Consider the following 21,011-nt stretch of genomic DNA (forward strand, 5'->3'; position numbering starts at 1 on the left):
CCTACTTCCCTTTTCCCAGGTCCCCTTGAATATGACACACTGCCTTCCCATGTCCATATCCCCACTTAGGGATGTCCACTGTTATTTCCTACTGTGGAAAATGGTAAACTGCCTTGATGTCATATGACAGAGTAGCTTAGGGAAACTGGACCATTTTCCTCTTGGAGTATGTAACCTTGGCAATATTGCTAGTTTGGAGAAACAAATGCACAGAACCAAACCAACTATTTTTTCACAAGGTTAGCATATGGTAACAACAGAAATCATTGCATAAAACACAGTTTGGGGCATACAGGGTTTACCACAGAACACTTCACAGCTAACCGCAATTTACGCATGCACTACAAATGACTGTTCATAGTAAATGCAAGACATAGCACCTGTAGATATAGCTGGGCAAGCAAGAAAGGCTAAAGGCCCAATGAAGGGAGGAGTGACTCACCAACAATGAAAAATAAATTTTTTACCATTAAATTATACCCCCTTGGGGGGGGGGGGGGGACACCTGTTTTACCTGTGCTTCTTGCAAATAATTAGTTCAGTATAAGTTTACTTAATTGTCTAACAATGGTAATGATTTTTTTTAAAAAAGAACTTGTATGTTTCAGCATTTTTAAAATCTGCTTACCAACACTTTTCAGCTTCTCTTCAAGCAGTTTTAAAGTTTGCTGAATCGATGCTCCATCAGCTGGTGCTACATCTACGCACAACATCCCTAATAAGCCATCCAACTGCTGAGACAACTAAAGCAGAGGGACACCAAAGAGATAACCCTGATATAATCAGCATCTAAAGTGTTTAATGATTAATGAGGTTTATATCTAACAAGGTTATCACAATTACACTTGAAAAGACTATGCTGTTAAAAGACAAGGACCAGTAATTAGAATACACATTATCTGGAGGACAGACAGACAAATGCATGCACTGGGAAAACAAAGAAGTATATCCAGGTCAGCAGAATGGAAAACATTATTGTTGCCTCCATTTCCATCTAGTTTATAAAGCATACACATTGAGAAACTGTCAAAATTAAAAACATCTACCAGTTTACAGCACTCTAGTTAGACAGTAAAAGGTTTAACTGCATGCAGAATGACTTATAATATAATCCAAGAAAAACAAAGACTTTTATCTCATTACTCCCACCAGTAAATTATTTTATTGTTCCAGAAAAAATAATTAGGAGGCATGCAAACCTGCAAAAATCATGTGTAGATAAGTGTTCAGATCATTTGAAAAAAATAAGAGCAACCAAAGTAGACACTTACATCTTGGGCAACACCATGAAATTCAAGAGCTGCTTGTAACAGATTTTGCCTAAATTCCAGCTGACTGGCCTGTCGATAACAAACATCACTAAGTTGTTGTTGCAATGACTTCAGTTCCACAAGATCTTCCTCATCCCCAGCATTCAAGAGTGCTGCAATTTGTTGATTAAGCTCCACATATACTGCAAACCATTCCTGTAACCAAGATGTTGCAATGTAAATTAAAGATCAAATGAGTTACTGGAGGATACTATATCTTATAATTTTCCCAGATAAACTAGCATATGAAAATTATGCTAAGGCAAAATTATTCAAATTGAGAGTGAAAAGTTCCCAACCCCCAAGTCCTTCCACTAAAATCCCTTACTGCTTGCTAAAACCAAAATCTGCTGTATCCTCACCCTGGTCTCTCAATGTTTGCCCTCTCTTGCTCTAAGTAAAAGCTGTCCAACCTCAGAAACAAGTTAATCTGATGTTCAACAGATTATTGTTTTTGTTTCCACAAACCTGGAAGTAGGACTGATGGCTGTTTGAGTCCTCATTACTACTTCCAGACCATTTCTTCTTCTCTTCTCTCAAAAACTACATCTCCTTTGAAGGGCATGATGCTAGATTACATAGTTCCAGCTTTGCCTCTTGCATTCTCTCATCCATGGGGAGGTTAAGCAAAGGTCACTGAGCACCAGCTTCTTAGCAGCTTCCTCTATGTAGATCAACACTCTAAGCCCTCAGGTCCTAGACTCACTTCCAACTATCTCCCATACATCCCAGCTCAGTTACCTATTCCACTGGCCATTAACATCTTGCCTTCATAAACTACCATTCAGCTATAAAGATCTCTATTCCACAAATCCCATTCTCTGACCACCAGGTACTGACTTTCCAACTCACTTTCTTTATTTAGTATTCCACACCTAGAACCCAATGGAGTCCACCCATCTGTTGACCTAAGGGTATTCTACTGTCTGCTACTCCAGATGTCCATCCACCCTAGGTCAAGGGCTATAGTCACCCAGTTTAACAAACCCATGCCTATGCTCTACCCTTCTTGCTTCTCTCAGATCCACCTGTCAAAACTTTAAACCCAGGGGCTGACACTGGCGTGACAGGTTAGGCTTCTGATTGCGATGCCAGCATCCCAAATGGCTGCCAGTTTAAGACTCAGCTGTTCCACTTTCAACCCAGCTTCCTGATAATGCACTTGGGAACACAATGGAGAATAGCCCAAGTGCTTGGGCCTCTGCACCCACATGAGAGACCCAGAAGCAGCTCTGAGCTCCTAGCTTCAGCCTGGCCCAAACCTGGCCATTGCAGACACTTGGGGAGTGAACCAGCAGATGGAAGATCAATAGATCTATGTGTGTGTGTGTGTGTGTGTCCTCCTAACTCTGCCTTTCAAATATTTAAAACATAAGTAGCAATAAAAACCTTAAATCTTGTTTCCCTGCATTCTGTGTGCCAGTACCAGCATGGCTGCCATGGCTGGAAAAAACACCTATGCAGACACATCTGGTTTGAAGTGATTATTAAATAGCCTCAAATGGAGCTTTGGAAATACTTTTATGTTTCTCTATAGTCAATTTACTTTTTTTTATTCTGATGATTATCTTCACTCCTTAAATCTCCAACTCTCTCTCTCTCTCTCTTTTTTTTTTTTTTTTTTTGACAGGCAGAGTGGACAGTGAGAGAGAGAGACAGAGAGAAAGGTCTTCCTTTTGCCGTTGGTTCACCCTCCAATGGCTGCCGCCACCGGCGCACTGTGGCCGGTGCACTGCGCTGATCCGAAGGCAGAAGCCAGGTGCTTCTCCTGGTCTCCAATGCGGGTGCAGGGCCCAAGGACTTGGGCCATCCTCCACTGCACTCCCGGGCCACAGCAGAGAGCTGGCCTGGAAGAGGGGCAACCGAGACAGAATCCAGCGCCCCGACCGGGACTAGAACCCCGTGTGCCGGCGCCGCAAGGCAGAGGATTAGCCTGTTAAGCCACGGCGCCGGCCTCCAACTCTCTTTTAACCTCTTCACTCTCAGCCAAAGATCTTGTTTGTTAATTCTCTGAAAAGCTACCAGGAGAGAATTCTCTCATCTTCCCCTTGTCAATCCCTTCTTCTGTGGCCCTGTGCTCTGTCCTATTGTAGCAATGGATGGCCCTGTCCCTGCTTCTAAGTACAGTGCCCCACATGGCCATTATATCCTACCTTCCATTGCCCACACACGGTTTTGTTCTTGGAACTAACTTTGCTCTTCCTTTCCCATCAATCCTTATTTTTTCAGTTGCATTATTTCCAACAGCATGTGCTGTAATCTCTTACATTACAGAATAAAATACACACTTAGGATTGTGCATTTTACTATGTCTGAGGGAATTTCAAAACGTTTATAGAAAAATGGAATTAAAAGCTTATTTTAGATTCCAAGACGGCTGAACATGGAAAAGACTTGCTGATTCTGACTAGGGAAAGATAGTGGGAAAAAAGGTGGAGGAAGTCTATTTCCAGAGGAGAGTTGGAAAGAAGTTCACAGTGGAAATGCTACAGAAGAGAGAGGAGTGCTGTGGATCAATGAACAAAATGCGCTGCGCACCAGCAGTGGGACCACCATTCATGACTCCCGCACCTGGAGACTGGAGGAGACTGGAGGAGACGCCAGGTTCTGAGAGTGAGGTGAGAGCAGACTGCAGCAGCAGGCACTGCTGGTGATACTGTCTGAGGGAGAACCTTGTGGCCCACACTGTCTTTGAGTCTGACCTGCAGTCCCGGTGGGCAGCAGGATACCCGCCAATCCAGGAAAGAATCACCCCACAGGAGCACCCGGCAACAGGAAGGGAGGAGGTGCCATCTTGACACAAGTAGAGTCTGCAGCAGCTCTTGTATGCAAACAGGAGATTTTAGCAAAGGGGGAAATCCACGTTACCCACTGCCTTTGAGTCTGGCTGGCATTGTTAACAGGGGGCTGGGTGCCCCCTTTAGGATTGTGAGATGCCCTGAACCTCTCAACCTATCGCAAGCTCCAGAGCTCAGTCTGGCAAGGCAGAACACCCACATGTAGCTGGATCTGGAAACATCTCTACTTTCTCAGTGGGTGAGGCAGGCTCACAGGGCAAAGCGGTGATCCTCTGCACCTGTGACTGTGGGCGAATTGCAGGCTCTGACTGTGGCAATCCTGTGACTGCCCAATAGAATGCAGGGTGTAGCTGGGTCCCTGGGCAATCACTGTCTGGTGTCAGACCTCAGAGCTCCCTGACTCCTTGGGGTGGGGCGTTGCTAAGGATTCTGTGCTCATACTGAGGACCGCACAGATCCTTTGAGCAGTTCATGCACCAGCGAGGTTGGGGATTGTGCCCACACTGGGCATCGATCACGTTGGAAGAGAGGAGGTAAGGTTGTGATTATGCCAACAGATGTGATTACACCCTCTGTGTCCTGCTGACAACAGAGGAGGTCCACCACACCCATCACCTGGATTCTTATCCCATTGTTGAGCACTGACCAGTGTTCCCTAGCACTCCCCAGCACACATCTCTAAGTATTCATTGAAAGTGCAGACACTCCACTAAGCCACAAAGGCATAGTTCAAAGATAAAAACCATCAGTGGACAAAACCAACTTGACAAGACTTTCCACAAATGCCTAAAAATAAAGAAATACAAGAAATACAAGAAACAAGAATAAGGAGGAAAACATGACTCCCCGCAAGGAACGCAACACTTCAATATTAGAATGAGAAGACAAAGAGATTGATAAATGCCTAAAAGGAATTCAAAAGCCTACTCACAGGATTACTCAGAAGCAAATTCATGAGTTAAAGAAAGCAACACACGACATGCAGAAAATATATTCTCATGAGATTGAGATTTTGAAGAGAAATCAAACTGAAATCCTAGAAATGAAGAATTCAATATGTCAAATAAAAAATTCAGTGGAAAACCTTAACAGTAGACTAGGTGAGGTAGAAGAAAGAATATACAAGCTCGAAGACAAATCTCTGGAAACATCTCCGTTAGACCAAGAAAATAAAAGAGGAAATTAGAAAAATTAAAAACCGTGTTGGAGATTTGTGAGATACCATCAAATGACCCAGCATACTAGTCTTAGGAGCTCCTGAAGGTGTAGTAAGAGAGAAAGGATTAGAAGGCTTATTCAGTGAAATAAAAGCGGAAAACCTCCTCACTTTGTAGAAAGAAGGGAACATTCAAGTACAGGAAGCACTTAGAACTCCTAATAAACATGACTAGAAAAGATTTTCCCATGGTACATTGTAGTCAAACTTTCAACATTAAAATATAAAGAAATATTCTAAAATGGTACATGAGAGGAACAGCAGGTCACTTTCAGATGGTCTCCAATTAGACTCACAGCTGATTTATCATCAGAAACCTTACAGACCAGGAGAGAATGGAGAGACATAGTCCAAGTCCTAAAAGAAAAAAACTGTCAACCCAGAACACAGTACCCTGCAAAGCTCACATTTATGAAAGAGGGTGAAATAAAGACATTCCATAATAAACAGAAATTGAAAGAATTTGTCACCACCCATCCAGCCTTACAAGATGCTTAAGGATGTGCTTCACACAGAAAATGGTCATCACTATGAAAGAAGGTGAAGGCAGAAAATATCCAAGTAAAAGTACAAAGGAAATCCAAAGTAAATAATGGGAATATTTATGGAAAAATGGCAGGGCCAACTCATTACTTTTCAATAGTAACCTTGAATGCAAATGGCCTCAAAGCTCCAATTAAAAGATTCAGACTGGCTGAATGGATTAAAAAACAAGATCCATCTATTTGCAGCCTACAAGAAACATACCTCACCATCAAAGATACATGCAGACTGAAGTGAAAGGATGGAAAAAGATATTCCACGCTAATTGAAAGCAAAAAAGGGGAGGTGTAGCAATCTTATTATCAGAAAAAATAAGCTTTAACACAAAAACTGTTAGAAGAGATAAAGAAGGGCATTATGTAATGACTAAGGGATCAATTCAACAAGAAGATATGACTGTAATAAATGTATCTGCACCCAATCCCAGGTTGACTGGCTATTTAAAACAAATGTTAATGGACCTGAAGAGTGACACAGACTCCAACACTATGTACCAAATGGACCTAACTGATATCTATAGAACTTTTCATACCACAGTTGTCAAGAATAAGCATTCTTTTCCTCAGTACATGGAATCTTCTCTAGGACAGACCAAATGCTAGGCCATAAAGCAAGTCCCAGCAAATTAAAAAAAAATTGAAATCCTACCATGCATCTTTACAGACAACAATGAACAAAGCTGAAAATCAGCAACTCAAGAAACTCTAGAACATATGCAAACACATGCTCCTGAATGAAAAGCGGGTCATAGAAGATATCAACAGGGAAATAAAAAAATTCCTGGAAATGAATGAAGATAACAATATAACATACCAAAACTTACGGGACGCAGCAAAAGCAGTGTTAAGAGGGAAGTTATAGAAATTAGTACTGATATCCAGAAAAAGGCATCAAATAAATGAACTATCAATGCATCTCAAGGATTTAGAAAAACAACAAACCAAACACAAAATTAGTAGGAGGAAAAAAATAATTAAAATTAGAGAATAAACAAAACTGAAACAAAAAAATACAAAAGCTGGCTTTTTAAAAATTAAACAACACTGATATACCATTGCCCCAACTAACAAAAATAAAGAGAAGACCCAAATCAATAAAATCAAATAGGAAAAATGAGATATAACAATGGATACCACAGGAATAAAAAGAATCATTAGGAATTACTACAAATAGCTACATGCCAACAAACTGGAAAATCTAGAAGAAATGGATAGAGTTCTGGACATATAACATCTTCCAAAATTGAAGCACGAAAACACTGAAAACCTAAACAGAAAAATAACTAAGTTGGAGAAGGAATCAGTAATAAAGATATTACCAACAAAGAAAAGCCCAGGACCAGATGGTATCACTGCTGAATTCCACTGAACTTTTATTATTTTTTTATTTTTTTAACTTTTATTTAATAAATACAAATTTCCAAAGTACAACTTTTGGGATATAGTGGCTTTTTCCCCCCATAACCTCCCTCACACCCACAACCATCCCATCTCCCGCTCCCTCTCTCATCCCATTCGCATCAAGATTCATTTTCAGTTATCTTTATATACAGAAGATCAATGTAGTAAACACTAAGTAAAGATTTCAACAGTTTGCACCCACACAGAAACACAAAGTATAAAGTACTGTTTGAGTACTAGTTATACCATTAATTCACATAGTACAACACATTAAGACCAAACTTTTAAAGAACTAACTCCAATTCTTCTCAAACTATTCAAATAATTGAAAAGGAGGGAATCCTTCTAAACTTTTTCTACAAGGCCAGCATCCCCTTAATTCCAAAACTAGAAAAAGATACAACAAAAAAGAGAAGTATAGCTCATTATCACTGTTGAACATAAATGCAAAACTCTTCAACAAAATACTAGCTAATCAAATCCAACAGCACGTCAGAAAGATCATTCACCAGGACCATGTGAGATTTATACCTGGTATGCAGGATGGTTCAGCATCTACAAATCAATAAATGTGATATGTCACTTTAACAAATTCAAGAATAAAAACCATATGATTATCTCAATAGTTGCAGAAAAAGCATCTGACAAAACACAACATACTTTCATGAGGAAAACCTTAAACAAATTTGGTATAAGAAGGAAAATCTCTCAACACAATCGAGGCAATACATGACAAACCCACAGCCAACATCATACTGAATGGGGAAATGTTGGAAACATTCCCACTAAGATCCAGAACCAGACAAGGATGCCCTCTCTCACCACTGCTATTCAATATAGTCCTGGAAGTTTTAGCCAGAGCTATTAAACAAGAAAAAGAAATCAAAATGATACAAATTGGTAAAGAGGAAGTCAAATTATCCCTGTTTACAGATGACATGATTCTGAATATAGCGGAAGCTAAAGACTCCACTAAGAGAATACTGGACCTTATAAGAGAGTTTGGGAAAGTTGAAGAATGTAAAATTAACACACAAAAATCAATAGCCTTTGTATACACAGATAATGCCACAGCTGAGAAAGAACTTGTAAGATCAGTCTCATTCATAATAGCTACAAAAAAACTTAAATATCTTGGAACAAATTTAACCATGGAGGAAAGAAAGAAAAATAAAAGAAGACATAAAAAAAAAAAATAGAAAAATCTTCCATGATTGTGGATTGGAAGAATTAATATCATCGAAATGTCCATATTACTGAAATCAATTTACAGATTTGATATAAATCTTACACTGAATTTTATGTGATCTCAATCAAAATACCAATGACATTCTTCTCAGATCTAGAAAAAAAAATGCTAAAATTCATATGGAAACAGAAGAGACCCCAAATAGCTAAAGCAATCTGATACAACAAAAACAAAACCAGAGACAGCATAGTATCAGATTTCAAGACATACTATAGGGCAGTATAGATTTCTTAGAAAACTGAAAACAGATCTACCAAATGACCCAGCCATTGGACTCCTGGGAATTTACCCTAACAGTTAGCTGTACTCCCATGTTTATTGCAGCTCAATTCACAAAAGTTAAGATATGGAATCAACCTAGATGACAATCAGCCGATGAATGGATTTTAAAAAATGTGGTATATATATACTATGGAATATTACTCAGCCACAAAAAAAGAATGAAATCCTGTCTTTTGCAATGAAATGGATGCAACTGAAAACCATTATATTTAGTGAAACAAGCCAGTCCCCAAAAGACAAATATCATATGTTTCCCCTGATCTGTGGTAACAGAGTACAAAAAAAAGTAATGAATAATTATTTGCATTACATGTAATCTACATAAAATTATTCCCACACATAAACTGTTGATAGGAAATGGCTCACAGTCTAAATGAACTTAATTATTATAACCATACAGGAAATATTTACATATTACATTGTCACCGATTTCATTTCATTGTAAGAAATTATGAATGACTGACAAAAAAAAACTGTATAAGATTGAAATGGTAATTTATACATTCAACTATTATTTATAGCCATTGTCTATATTCCCACTAACCTACGGCCTTTTTGCTTTTTACTTGTTAAACTTCTTATTTGGTGAAGTATTAAGCCTTTTTACTGTAATGTCAAGTTAAAATATGTTATCTCAAAAACTAAGAAAAAAAAGAAAGAAGGGGAGAAGGGAGAAGGAAGAAGGGAGGAAGAGAGAGGGAGGAGGGGAACATTACATTCTTAGACTTATATCTACAAATCATATCAAATCTGTTAAAAATCAATTAAAATTAAAAATTTTTAAAGTTTATTTTAATACAAAACATCTTTAAATCTATGCATAGATTTTTCATAATATACATTCTCCCCTAAACTTTTAAAACTATCCTCATATAAACTAAACCTCAAATTTCAAAAAACAAAACAAAACAACAACTCCCTTGTCATTTCCTGTTCTCTCTCTCTTTTTAAAAGATTTCAGCCAGGGCTGGGCCAGAAGAAGCCAAAAGCCTGGAACTCCATCTGGATTTCCCACATAGGTGGCAGAGACCAAAGAACTCAGGTTATTCTCTGCTGCCTTCTAAGTGCATTACCAGGGAGCTAGAACAGGAGCAGAGCAACTGGAACTCAAACTGATCTTTCATACCGAATGCTGGTGTCATGGGCAGCGGCTAAATTGCTACACAGTAACATTAGCCCTTCCCATCCTCTTACTGCACTCTGATCCAGGATTTTGTCCTTTCCACTCTTACAAAACCAATCATTTTTTTAAGACTTATTTTATTTATTTGAAAGCCAGAATTACAGAGACAGAGAAAGAAAGAGATCTTCCATCTGCTGGTTCACTCCCCAAATGGCTGCAATAGCCAAAACCAGGAGCCAGGAGCTTCTTCCAGGTCTAGCATTTGGGTGCAGGAGCCCAATCACTTGGGCCATTTTCTGCTGCTTTCCCAGGCACATTAGCAGGTGCTAGATTGGATGTAGGGCAACCGGGACCCATACTAGATGCTGGCACAACGGGTGGTGGTTTAACCTGCTATGCCACAATACCAGCCCCTCTCTGAAACCCATGTTCATAAATTCACCTAAAATTTCCATCCTGCTAATGGCCAGTTCGCAGTCTTCATCTTGTTAGACTACAAGCATGTGCTCATCCTTAAAATTCCTTTTTCACTTGTGGAATGAAACACAACACCTCCAGGTCTCTTTGTTGATTCTCCTGTCTCTTCATGTCCTTTCAATTTAGATTGACCTGGAGTGCTGTTTTGAAAGTCAATGTATGACTTGGATGACTTCACCTAGTCCCATGCCTTTAGAGAATCTCTATAGGGCAGGCACTATGGTGTAGTAGGTAAAGCTGCCTCCTGCAGTGCTGGCATCCCTAATGGGCACTGGTTTGAGTTCCAGCTGCTCCACTTCAGATACAACTCTGCTATTATTGGCTGGGAAAGCTGAAGAAGCCACAAGTCTTTGGGTTCCTGAACCCACATCGGAGACCTGAAAGAAGCTCCAGGCTTCTGGCTTCAGATTGGCCCAGCTCTGGCCACTGTGGTCATTGGGGAATGAACCAGCAGGTGGAAGATCAACCCCCTCCCCGCGCCCTTTCTCTCTCTGCCTCTCTGTAACTCTGCCTTTCAAATAAATAAATCAATCTTAAAAAAAAAAAAAAAGAATCTCTATAGGTTGATAACTACCAAATTAAAGCCCTCAACCTTGACCCCTACTCTAAACCCCTCCTGTCTCTTAGTCATCTTCACCAGGATGACTGCAGTGATCTAACATGTAACCTGCTCCCAAAGATACTGATTCTCCATCTCTCCCAGTCTTTCCATTTTAAAAATTGCTCAGGTCAAAAGCCTGATTCCCCTATCAGCTTGGGATGCCAGCATCCCATAATGGATTGCCTGGGTTAGAATTGCAACTTTACTTCCTATCCATTTCCCTGCTACTGTGTTTCACTATAGGAAGGCTCTATTACATTCCAAGAGCCTACAGCAACGTGTGACATACAGTATGTGATCAATTAGTATGTACTGAGTGAATTTGTAAGACATACTAGACTTTCTAGATTTGTTGACAGTAAATTTCAGCAAGTAACAAAGAGTGACTGCCCCCTCCCTCCCCTCATTACCACCAGAACATTCAGTAATGTCTGGAGAATTTCTTCATTATCACAACTGAGAAGGAGGGATACTACCTCGTCTGATGGGTAGGAGCCAGTGATGCTGCTAAACACCTGCAATGTACATGATGGCCTCTACAACAAAGATTCATCTCGTCTAAAGTGTCAGCAGTTCTACAGTCAAGAAATCCTGCTCTACCCAAAGCTGATGAGGCTATCTGTCTTACTCTATGGGTTACTGTATGCATTTAATTAAATAATATATGTAGGATACTTTTAAAACCACACAGTTGCTATAATGATTAAAAGATTGTTTACAGTAGAAAATATTATCTGAGACAATTATTATGGTAATGGACTAAGGTTTTACTGTTTTATTTTCTTGTATACAAATATTTAGCTAATACTCTAAATATGGATTCTATTCTTTGAGGAACAGCAATGATTCTGAGAAAACTAGTAAACTTATGGAGTAAGGTTTTACTATCTTATTTATGTATCTACAAATTTAGTTAAGTCTGAATACAGGTTCCTTTCTTTGAAACTAAGAGTAATAATGATTGTGAGAAACATAGTAAACTAAATTACCAAAGTCCTAAGATAGCATCAAATCAGCTGGGGTATTTACTAAAAATGTCTAAGTTCTACTCCCAACCTACTCAGTCAAATTCGCTGTACTTTAGCAAATACAGCTGATGACTCTTATGCCCAAAAATACTTCCAAAGAGCTGATTTTTTTTTTCTCAGTTTGAATCTGTAAAATACAGATCTACGGCCGGCGCTGTGGCTCAACAGGCTAATTCTCCGCCTTGCGGCGCCGGCACACCAGGTTCTAGTCCCGGTTGGGGCGCCGGATGCTGTCCCGGTTGCCCCTCTTCCAGGCCAGCTCTCTCTTGTGGCCTGGGAGTGCAGTGGAGGATGGCCCAAGTGCTTGGGCCCTGCACCCGCATGGGAGACCAGGAGAAGCACCTGGCTCCTGGATTCGGATCAGTGCGGTGCGCCGGCCACAGCATGACATTGGAGGGTGAACCAACGGCAAGGGAAGACCTTTCTCTGTCTCTCTCTCTCTGTCCACTCTGCCTGTCAAAAAAAAAAAAAAATTAAAAAAAAAAAAAACAGATCTACGAATCTCACCAGGGATGTAGATACAATGCAAGAACAAACATGTCTCAAGAAATTAAGACGACATTGACAGTGACATTATCTATAGAAATAAGTCCCTCTAAAATGAGGGTAGGGAAACTCTGGATAAAATATGTTTGTATACATTTTAAATTAATCAAAATATTTCTCTGAAGGATACAGGGGATAATGGGCAACAAACAACGTCTAGGACTTTAGATGAACAAGCTACATTTAGTTACTTATGGTCTTTCTCTGGTCTGCCTTATATACACCTAACTGTGTGGAAAATGATTGTGTTATAGCAAAGTAAAAAACCACCACCAAGATGCGGGATTTAGATTACAATGGCAAATAAGAAACAAGATGGAATGTTCACATTTAGGACACAAGTAGTCAGGATTGACACTGCAATCCCATGTGAGCTGGTAGCGATGCATAGTTGGTGACATACTGGGTATTTATATTTTATACCATGAACTAGGAATTCCAATCTAGGAAGAAAGAAAACACTGACAATACAGTTAAGCTTCTAAGGCCATTATATTAGTGGGAAATGCACCTTGCTTTGTTACAAGGACCTGTTCTGCTACTTGTTACAGGCACAATACCACTGCATGTGGTGTCTGCCTGTGGAGCCGGGAAGTCAGCAGGGCTGAGGTCGGAGGACACTGCCAGCCTCAGAGATCTATGACTCTGCATGCCCCTACCACACGCTTGTCCTTTCACACTTACACCCACTCAAAATATAAAATGACATGCGTTATTGAACTAAAACATTTCTAAACGTATTGCAGCTACCACAATCATTGTTTCCATGTACCTTACTATTTTTTGTTATTAAAACACCAAATGCATTTCTAATTTTCACTCTTTGACAAAGAACTACCCATTCAAATTTTAATTTTTATGTATGTTAGTACTTAATATCATTTTAAAAATGAGGATTTTCTTCTTTATGTGGAGTCTGACATTTAATACTTGACACAGTACTTAATGCAAAATGGTATGTCAAGTTTTCTCAAATTTTGATCTTAGGAGCTATCAATACAAGATGTTTGTCATTATAATTTTACATCCTGAACAATGCTCATAAATGCTTTTAACTATTGACTTTTATTTACAAAGAGAAAAGAAAGCTTTTAAGGAAATATTAGAATCATCTTAAGCATCCAACCAGCACCAACTAACCTATCCTTAAGGTGAGAATGCAGTGCCACCTATTGGTTAAAATAGTACAATCCTCTTTTTTAAACCTCAGAATGGAAAATTCCAAACCTATTCAAAATTGGTAAGAACACTGTTATTTAATGCTATAACTAGTACTCCAACAGTATTTTTTCACTTTGTGTTGCTATGTGGGGGCAAACTGCTGAAATCTTTACTTAATATATACTAAACCGACCTTATATATAAAGAGAATTGAAAATGAATCTTGATGTGAATGGAAGGGGAGAGGGAGCGGAAGATGGGGGGGGGGGTGTGAGTGGGAGGGAGGTTATGGGGGGGAGGAGAGCCATTGTAATCCATAAGCTGTACTTTGGAAATTTATATTCATTAAATAAAAGTTAAAAAAAAATTGGTAAGAACAGCATAATGAAATCCTGTGAACCATCCACCTTCAATAATTATTAGGCTAGCATTGTGGCACAGAGGGTTAAGTTGCTGCCTGTGATGCTGACATCCCATATGAGCACTGGTTCAAGTCCTGGCCCCCTGCTAATGTGCTTAAGACAGCAGTAGAAAATGGCCCAAGTGCTTGGGACCTGCAACCCACATTGAAGACTGGGATGGAGTTCCAGGCTCCTGCCTTTGGCCTGGCCCAGCCCCAGTGTCGCAGCCTTCTGGGGAGGAATCCAGTGGATGAAAGATCTCTCTGTCTCTCTATGTGACTCTGTCTTTGAAATATATAAATATAATAATAATTTTGAAATCATGGGCAATCTATTCTCCCATTCAATCTGTCTCCACCTCCCAATTTTGAAATAAATTCCAAATACCATAAATGGTTTAAATAAACAAAATCCACAATAAGTCATCAATGTTTCTTTTTTTGGGTCTACGTCTACAAATACAGATATTAACGTATGTGTGTTTATATGCCCTCAAGTATTAGGAATTATAGGGGCTGGCATTGTGGGGCAATGGATGAAGCTACTGCATGTGACACTGGCATCCCATATTGCTTCCAATACAGCTCCTTGCTAATGTGCCTGGGAAAAGCAGTGGAAGATAACTCAAGTACTTGGGTCCCTGCAACCCATGTAGGAGACATGGATGGAATTCCAGGCTCCTGACTTCAGCCTGGTCCACTGCTCTGCTGGCTACTGCGGCTATTTGGGGAGTAAACCAGAAAATAGAATCACTCTCTCTCCATCACCCCCCCCCCACTGTGTCAATCTGCCTTTCAAACAGTAAAGTAAGTATTTTTTTAAAAAGCATTAAGAATATAATAAGCAATGTGATATCTTAAGTATATTCATAAAATTTGGTAGTTTTCTCTAAAAGAGAAAGATACAAAAAGAAAGGATCTCAAGTAGGTAGCCAGAGATCTGGGTTTCAGCCCTAGTCCAGCTATTACTGATCAAAATATACAGTCTCTTGGTTTCCTCATCTGTAAGATAAGGAGGTAGTATCAGAATAATCTATAAGGTTCTTTGTGGCCGGCGCCGTGGCTTAACAGGCTAATCCTCCGCCTTGCGGCGCCGGCACACCAGGTTCTAGTCCCGGTTGGGGCGCCGGATTCTGTCCCGGTTGCCCCTCTTCCAGGCCAGCTCTCTGCTGTGGCCCGGGAGTGCAGTGGAGGATGGCCCAAGTCCTTGGGCCCTGCACCCGCATGGGAGACCGGGAGAAGCGCCTGGCTCCTGGCTTCGGATCAGCACGATGCGCTGGCTGCAGCGGCCATTGGAGGGTGAACTAATAGCAAAAAGGAAGACCTTTCTCTCTGTCTCTCTCTCTCACTATCCACTCTGCCTGTCAAAAAATTTAAAAAAAAAAAAAAAAGGTTCTTTGTAATTTAAAAGTTTACATATTGAATCCACTTTATAAATAAGTTTTAACACATGGAAAGGACTACCTATAAGTAACAGATTCAAAAAACCTTTGAATGAAAATATAAAAACAATTAATATAGGAATAGATATAGCTGTGATTTCATGTAGTTTTAAATTCCTACTGTGAACTTATATAGAATATGTATGTAATTCAATTTCTAACTACAATTAATTTATTTGGCATCTTTTAAAAATAATGAAATACAGACAATTCTTGCATTAGGATCCTCTTGTAACACATACCCTTATTAAAAGGACTCTTGGGATATTTTTACACCTAAAGCATCTTAGAAGAAACCTAAAATGTTTTGCAGCAAGTTCCATTTTAAAGAATTAAAAAGAGGAACAAATATAGAAATAAAGCTATAGAAAAATGCTCCAGAACAATCCATGAGGTTCAAACAAATCACAATTCATTGTTCAAAAATAAAAAAAATAGCATTAAGTTATTTACAAAGTACCAAGAGAATTAAAAGATTATAAACTCAACAGAGTTTTTAAGTTAAATACAAATAATATAATATAATATAATATAATATAATATAATATGATTTTTGGCATAAATTGAACCTATAATTATGCATAAACATAACTTTTCAATTATAGGATTTCATTTTTTAGAGATTTATTTATTTACTTTGAAAGTCAAAGTTACCGTAGACAAAGAAGGACAGACAGAACAACAAATTTTCCATCTGCTGGTTGACTCCCCAGATGGCTGCAAAGCCCAGTGCTGGGCCAGGCCAAAGCCAGGAGATTCAACAGGGTCTCCCACATGGGTAGCAGTGCCTAAACACTTTAGGCCATATTTCACTGTTTTTCCTAGGCCATTAGCAGGGAGCTGGATTGGAAGTAGAGCAGCTACGATAGGAACTGGCACCCACAGGGGATGCTAGCAGTCGCACTCAGTAGCTTTTACCATAATGCCACAACACCAGTCTCAGATTTCCTTGATAATTTACATGAAGTACTAATTGGGGAAACTGCAAGGACTGTATATGTACTATAGATGATTTCAAATCTTGTGATATCTCTTTCTAATATATTATTCCCTCAGCCAGAGTACAATCCCTTTGGGTACAGTATGTAGATCATCTATAAATACTGATGACTGTTGAATCTGATTGGGGAATATTATAAAAATAGCAGTATGAGGAAACTAAACAGAATGTATATATTTAAAAAGGAAAATAATTGTCAGATATCATTAAAAACATCTCCATTAAAGGTAAGATCTACTCATTCAAATGTACTCCCAAAGTTCTTTTCTTTTAATCTTATTTATTAAAAATATACATTTCCTGATATCATTCAATTTTTATTTATTTTTAGAAATATTTTTTAAAGTTGAGTCTTTGGGTTTTTTTTTTTTTTTTATTTGAGATGCAGTTACAGAGAGATGAGAGACAGAGATCTTCCACCTGCTATTTCATTCTCCAAATGGCCACAATGGCTGGGGCTGCTCTGAGTGGAAGCCAGGAGCCAGGAAATCCATTTAGGTCTCCCACGTGGATGGCAGGGACCCAAGCACAGCTTTCATAGGCATATTAGCAGGGAGCTGGACTGAAGTAGAACAGCTGGGACTCAGTGCTCATATGGGATGCTACGGTCACAGGTGGTGTCACAGTGCTGGCCACAGCTATCCAATTTTTAATTACCACTTCATCTGGGCAAGCTGATGAGGAAAGAAAAGCACTGCATACCTGCAACATTCAGAAGATCCTTCAATGTCATCTGGCTCACAGTTTAACACTATTACCAACCATTTCTCTCTCTTTTTTTTTTTTTTAAATAAATAAGCTAAGGCTATGGAAATTAGTAAGAGTCAGTTTTTTTGTTTTTTGTTTTTTTTAGTTTGAAAGACAGAAAGAGTTCACATCCACTGATCTACCCCCTAAATTCCACAACATTTAGAAATGGGTCAGGCTGAAACTAGGAGTTAGGATTTCAATCTGAAACTCCCACGTAGGTGTCAGGGATCTAGCTACCTGAACCAACACCTGCTGCCTTCCAGGATGCACATTAGCAGGAAGCTGGAATCAGGAGTGGAGTCAGGACATCTTAACTACTACACCAAACATCTGCCCCTGGAACTGACTTTTATTTTTCTGATTTTATATTCAATCTGTTGAAAATTACTATAGGAAGTAATTAGACTTGAAGGAGAAGAGGAGCGATCCACAAACCAGATGATCACTTTCTCAATAATGAAGAACTAATAGTAACACAGCAGTTTAACAAATATTAGTTTCTTACATATAACAAGTTTTCAAATTTTAAATTCTATTGAATAATTCTTATCTGTAATCTGCTCAAGGATAAATTTATTTCTCAATTTCATACCTGTGATTTGTCTGGTTATTTCTTTCACCATCACAAAGGTGAACCCCTAAATGCACAGGTAATGGAAAAATAGTCTGCGTCCTCTGACTCGTACTGTACCAGTGTTTATCATGTGGAGTATCACTCCCAAGCGTTTCATCGTCCTATTTACTCCCAAAGAAGCAGAGAAGGGCCTCCCTCTGAGAACTTGAGAACGAAGTTTCTGGTCATAAGAACTACATATGAAGGCTCTGTTTTTGTATTATCATTCAAAATTTCATACAAACTGTTTCAATAACATTATAATTAAACTGTACTGGAGACAAAATTGAAACCAGTCTTACAATGAATATGTATGAAGTAGTCAAAATGTGCTTTATGATATCTAAGTATTTATCACACTATATACTTTACACCCCCTACCAAAGCTGACAACAACTTATCACGTAGTACCAAATATGCTCCTAATTATGCACATTAATAACAGCATTGTAGCTTGTGGAAGGAAAAAGTCGCTCACACTGTGCTGGCTTTCAATCTCTTCATGCTTCTGCTGGAGGGCCTGGGAAGCCCTAATGGAGTCGCCAATCCCCCACTGGGCTCTGAGTTGTTCTGATCCAGGCCCTTCAAGCCAGTTCACGACCTGTAAATCAAAGTTGAGATGGAATTTCAAAATAATCAAAAGCTTTTCAAACTTTCATTCTAATTAGTTTTCCCCTCCCAAACCTCCTCAAAGATTCTGAATTTAAATTCCTTAACGCTTACTGCATAAGCAGTCCATGTTTCTTTCAGAAATGCACAGCTATTATGTGACATTTTGAAAACCTAAATGTGGAAGAATGTACAGTGCAGCACCACAGGCTTCCAGCTATCTGATCATCTGTCAGGCTAAAAGAAACCTGGACTGCTTCTATAGAAAGAGATTAAAAACTAACTTATGATGATAAGCAAATCAGAGAACCATAGGATTAGTCTTTCAGAAATGACATTGGTAAAAGTTCTTATCTAATACTTAAGAAAACTGAGTTTCAAAGAGATTAAGTGACTTGCCCAAGGTACCATAATCTACCTCTGAAAAACTAGCACTAAAAGCCATTTTAGACTCAGAGTCTAATGTTCTTCCCAAAGCAGTGATAAAACTGAATGAAGTAACTAAGACAAAGTTAAAATAATGTAAAACTAACTGTGGAATTATACTACTGTAATACCCTCTAGAGTTCTCAGGGTCAACTGAACACTGAGATCTACCAGAGGACCTCATGCACCAATCTGCTCAGAAGGATATAGGGTGAGGGTCACAGTTTGCCAGGATGGCAGTATCAGGCACTGCTGTTCTGTTGAGTCCCTGAAGCAGGTGTAAGGAGATGAAATCCATATGCAGCAGATATGGGAGACACTCAGGCATGAAAACCTCATATCCCATAGTACTATGCCTATTTTTTGAGTCATTAAACTCAAAGAAGCCCAAAGCTATGTCTTCCATCAAATATGAATAGTTCTCCCAATCCAGATTTGGAACACTTCTTATCGTAAGCAAAACTGTTCAGTGGCACAGTTGAAATTCAGTTTTTTTTAAAATCAGGTTTTCAGAGGAACAGAGCTAATCAGCTACGTAGAGATCAAATTCTCATGCAAAGGGAGAAAGGGTTAACTTTCTCAAAGGGTTAACTCAAAACAGTAGTCTCAAGCTCCACCTGTGCCATTTTCCACTGTTTTCCCACGCCATAGCAGAGAGCTGGACAGGAAGTGGAGCTGCTGGGACTGGAACCAGCGCCCATATGGGACGCTGGAGCCGCAGGTGGCAGCCTCACTTCCTACGCCACAGTGACGGCCCCCACAAACTATCATGTTAAAAAATATTTCTGCCAGCCGGCGCCGCGGCTCAACAGGCTAATCCTCCACCTTGCGGCGCCGGCACACCGGGTTCTAGTCCCGGTTGGGGTGCCGGATTCTATCCCGGTTGCCCCTCTTCCAGGCCAGCTCTCTGCTGTGGCCCGGGAAGGCAGTGGAGGATGGCCCAAGTCCTTGGGCCCTGCACCCGCATGGGAGACCAGGAGAAGCACCTGGCTCCTGGCTTCGGATCAGCGCAATGCACCGGCTGCGGCGGCCATTGGAAGGTGAATCAACGGCAAAAAGGCAGATCTTTCTCTCCATCTCTTTCTCACTATCCACTCTGCCTGTCCAAAAAAAAAAAAAATTTCTGCCAACTGAAAAAACAGTGAGATTGAATACATTGCAAGTGTTTGCTTATAGGTATATGATTATGTTTTGTGCTCTAGGTTCTAATATCTTAAATATTCATAATTTTTTATCTTTTCTTAATAAGATTTAATACTAGGAATCAAAATTCAAAAACCAAAACGTGAAAGTACCATTGCTGAGTTAACTGGAAGAGCCCTAAGTGCTATAACATTCTTTGGCTAAACTCTGTTTTCAGCGGGTTTAAGTTCATTGGCAAAACTGTTATTAGATGCTCTTTAGAATGCAATGATGGGGCCGGTGTTGTGGCGCAACGGGTTAACACCATGGCCTGAAGTGCCGGCATCCCATATGGGCACCGGTTCGAGACCCGGCTGCTCCACTTCTGATCCAGCTCTCTGATATAGTCTGGTAAAGCAGCAGAAGATGGCCCAAGTTCTTGGGCCCCCGCACCCATGTGGGAAACCCAGAGGAAGCTCCTGGTTCCTGGCTTCAGATCGGCGCAGCTCTGGCCTTTGCAGCCATCTGGGGAGTGAAGCAGTAGATGGAAGACCTTTCTCTCTCTCTCTCTCTCTTAACTCTCTGTGTAACTCTGCCTTTCAAATAAATAAATAAATTTTTTAAAAAACAATGCAAGGGTTTATTACTCAACATCTCCACTTTCCTTCTTTACTCTTCTGTATGAGGTTTGTTTGGAGAGCCAGGGTACTCAGACCCTGCTTCTCTGTGTTACCTACGGAAGTATCATTCTTTCACAAAAGAGGCAGATGAGAGGTTCTGTCTTGGAAAAGTAGTAGGCAGGACTTTAATTGTGATGCTGCGCCTACGAGTGGGTCTGAATCCTAGCTCTGCTATTAGTTGAAGGACTTTGGTTGCTCATCCTTAAAAGGTGTTAACGATATACCTGTGATTCAT

General features: G+C 39.7%; 1 protein-coding gene across 2 annotated transcripts in view; it reads right to left on the reverse strand.

Annotated features, from left to right (window-relative positions):
• Positions 1-21,011, reverse strand: part of SESTD1 (SEC14 and spectrin domain containing 1) — a 154,211-nt gene that overhangs the window by 17,946 nt on the left and 115,254 nt on the right. For both annotated transcript variants that reach the window (XM_062188571.1, XM_062188580.1), the window contains exons 10-12: positions 18,418-18,540; positions 1,272-1,466; positions 629-743 (exon numbers count right to left, since the gene is read on the reverse strand). In XM_062188571.1, the coding sequence (XP_062044555.1) occupies positions 629-743; positions 1,272-1,466; positions 18,418-18,540 (433 nt within the window). The remainder of the gene's footprint in view (positions 1-628; positions 744-1,271; positions 1,467-18,417; positions 18,541-21,011) is intronic.

The sequence above is a fragment of the Lepus europaeus genome, chromosome 1, assembly GCF_033115175.1.
Source record: "Lepus europaeus isolate LE1 chromosome 1, mLepTim1.pri, whole genome shotgun sequence".
In the NCBI taxonomy this organism is placed as follows: Eukaryota; Metazoa; Chordata; class Mammalia; order Lagomorpha; family Leporidae; genus Lepus; species Lepus europaeus.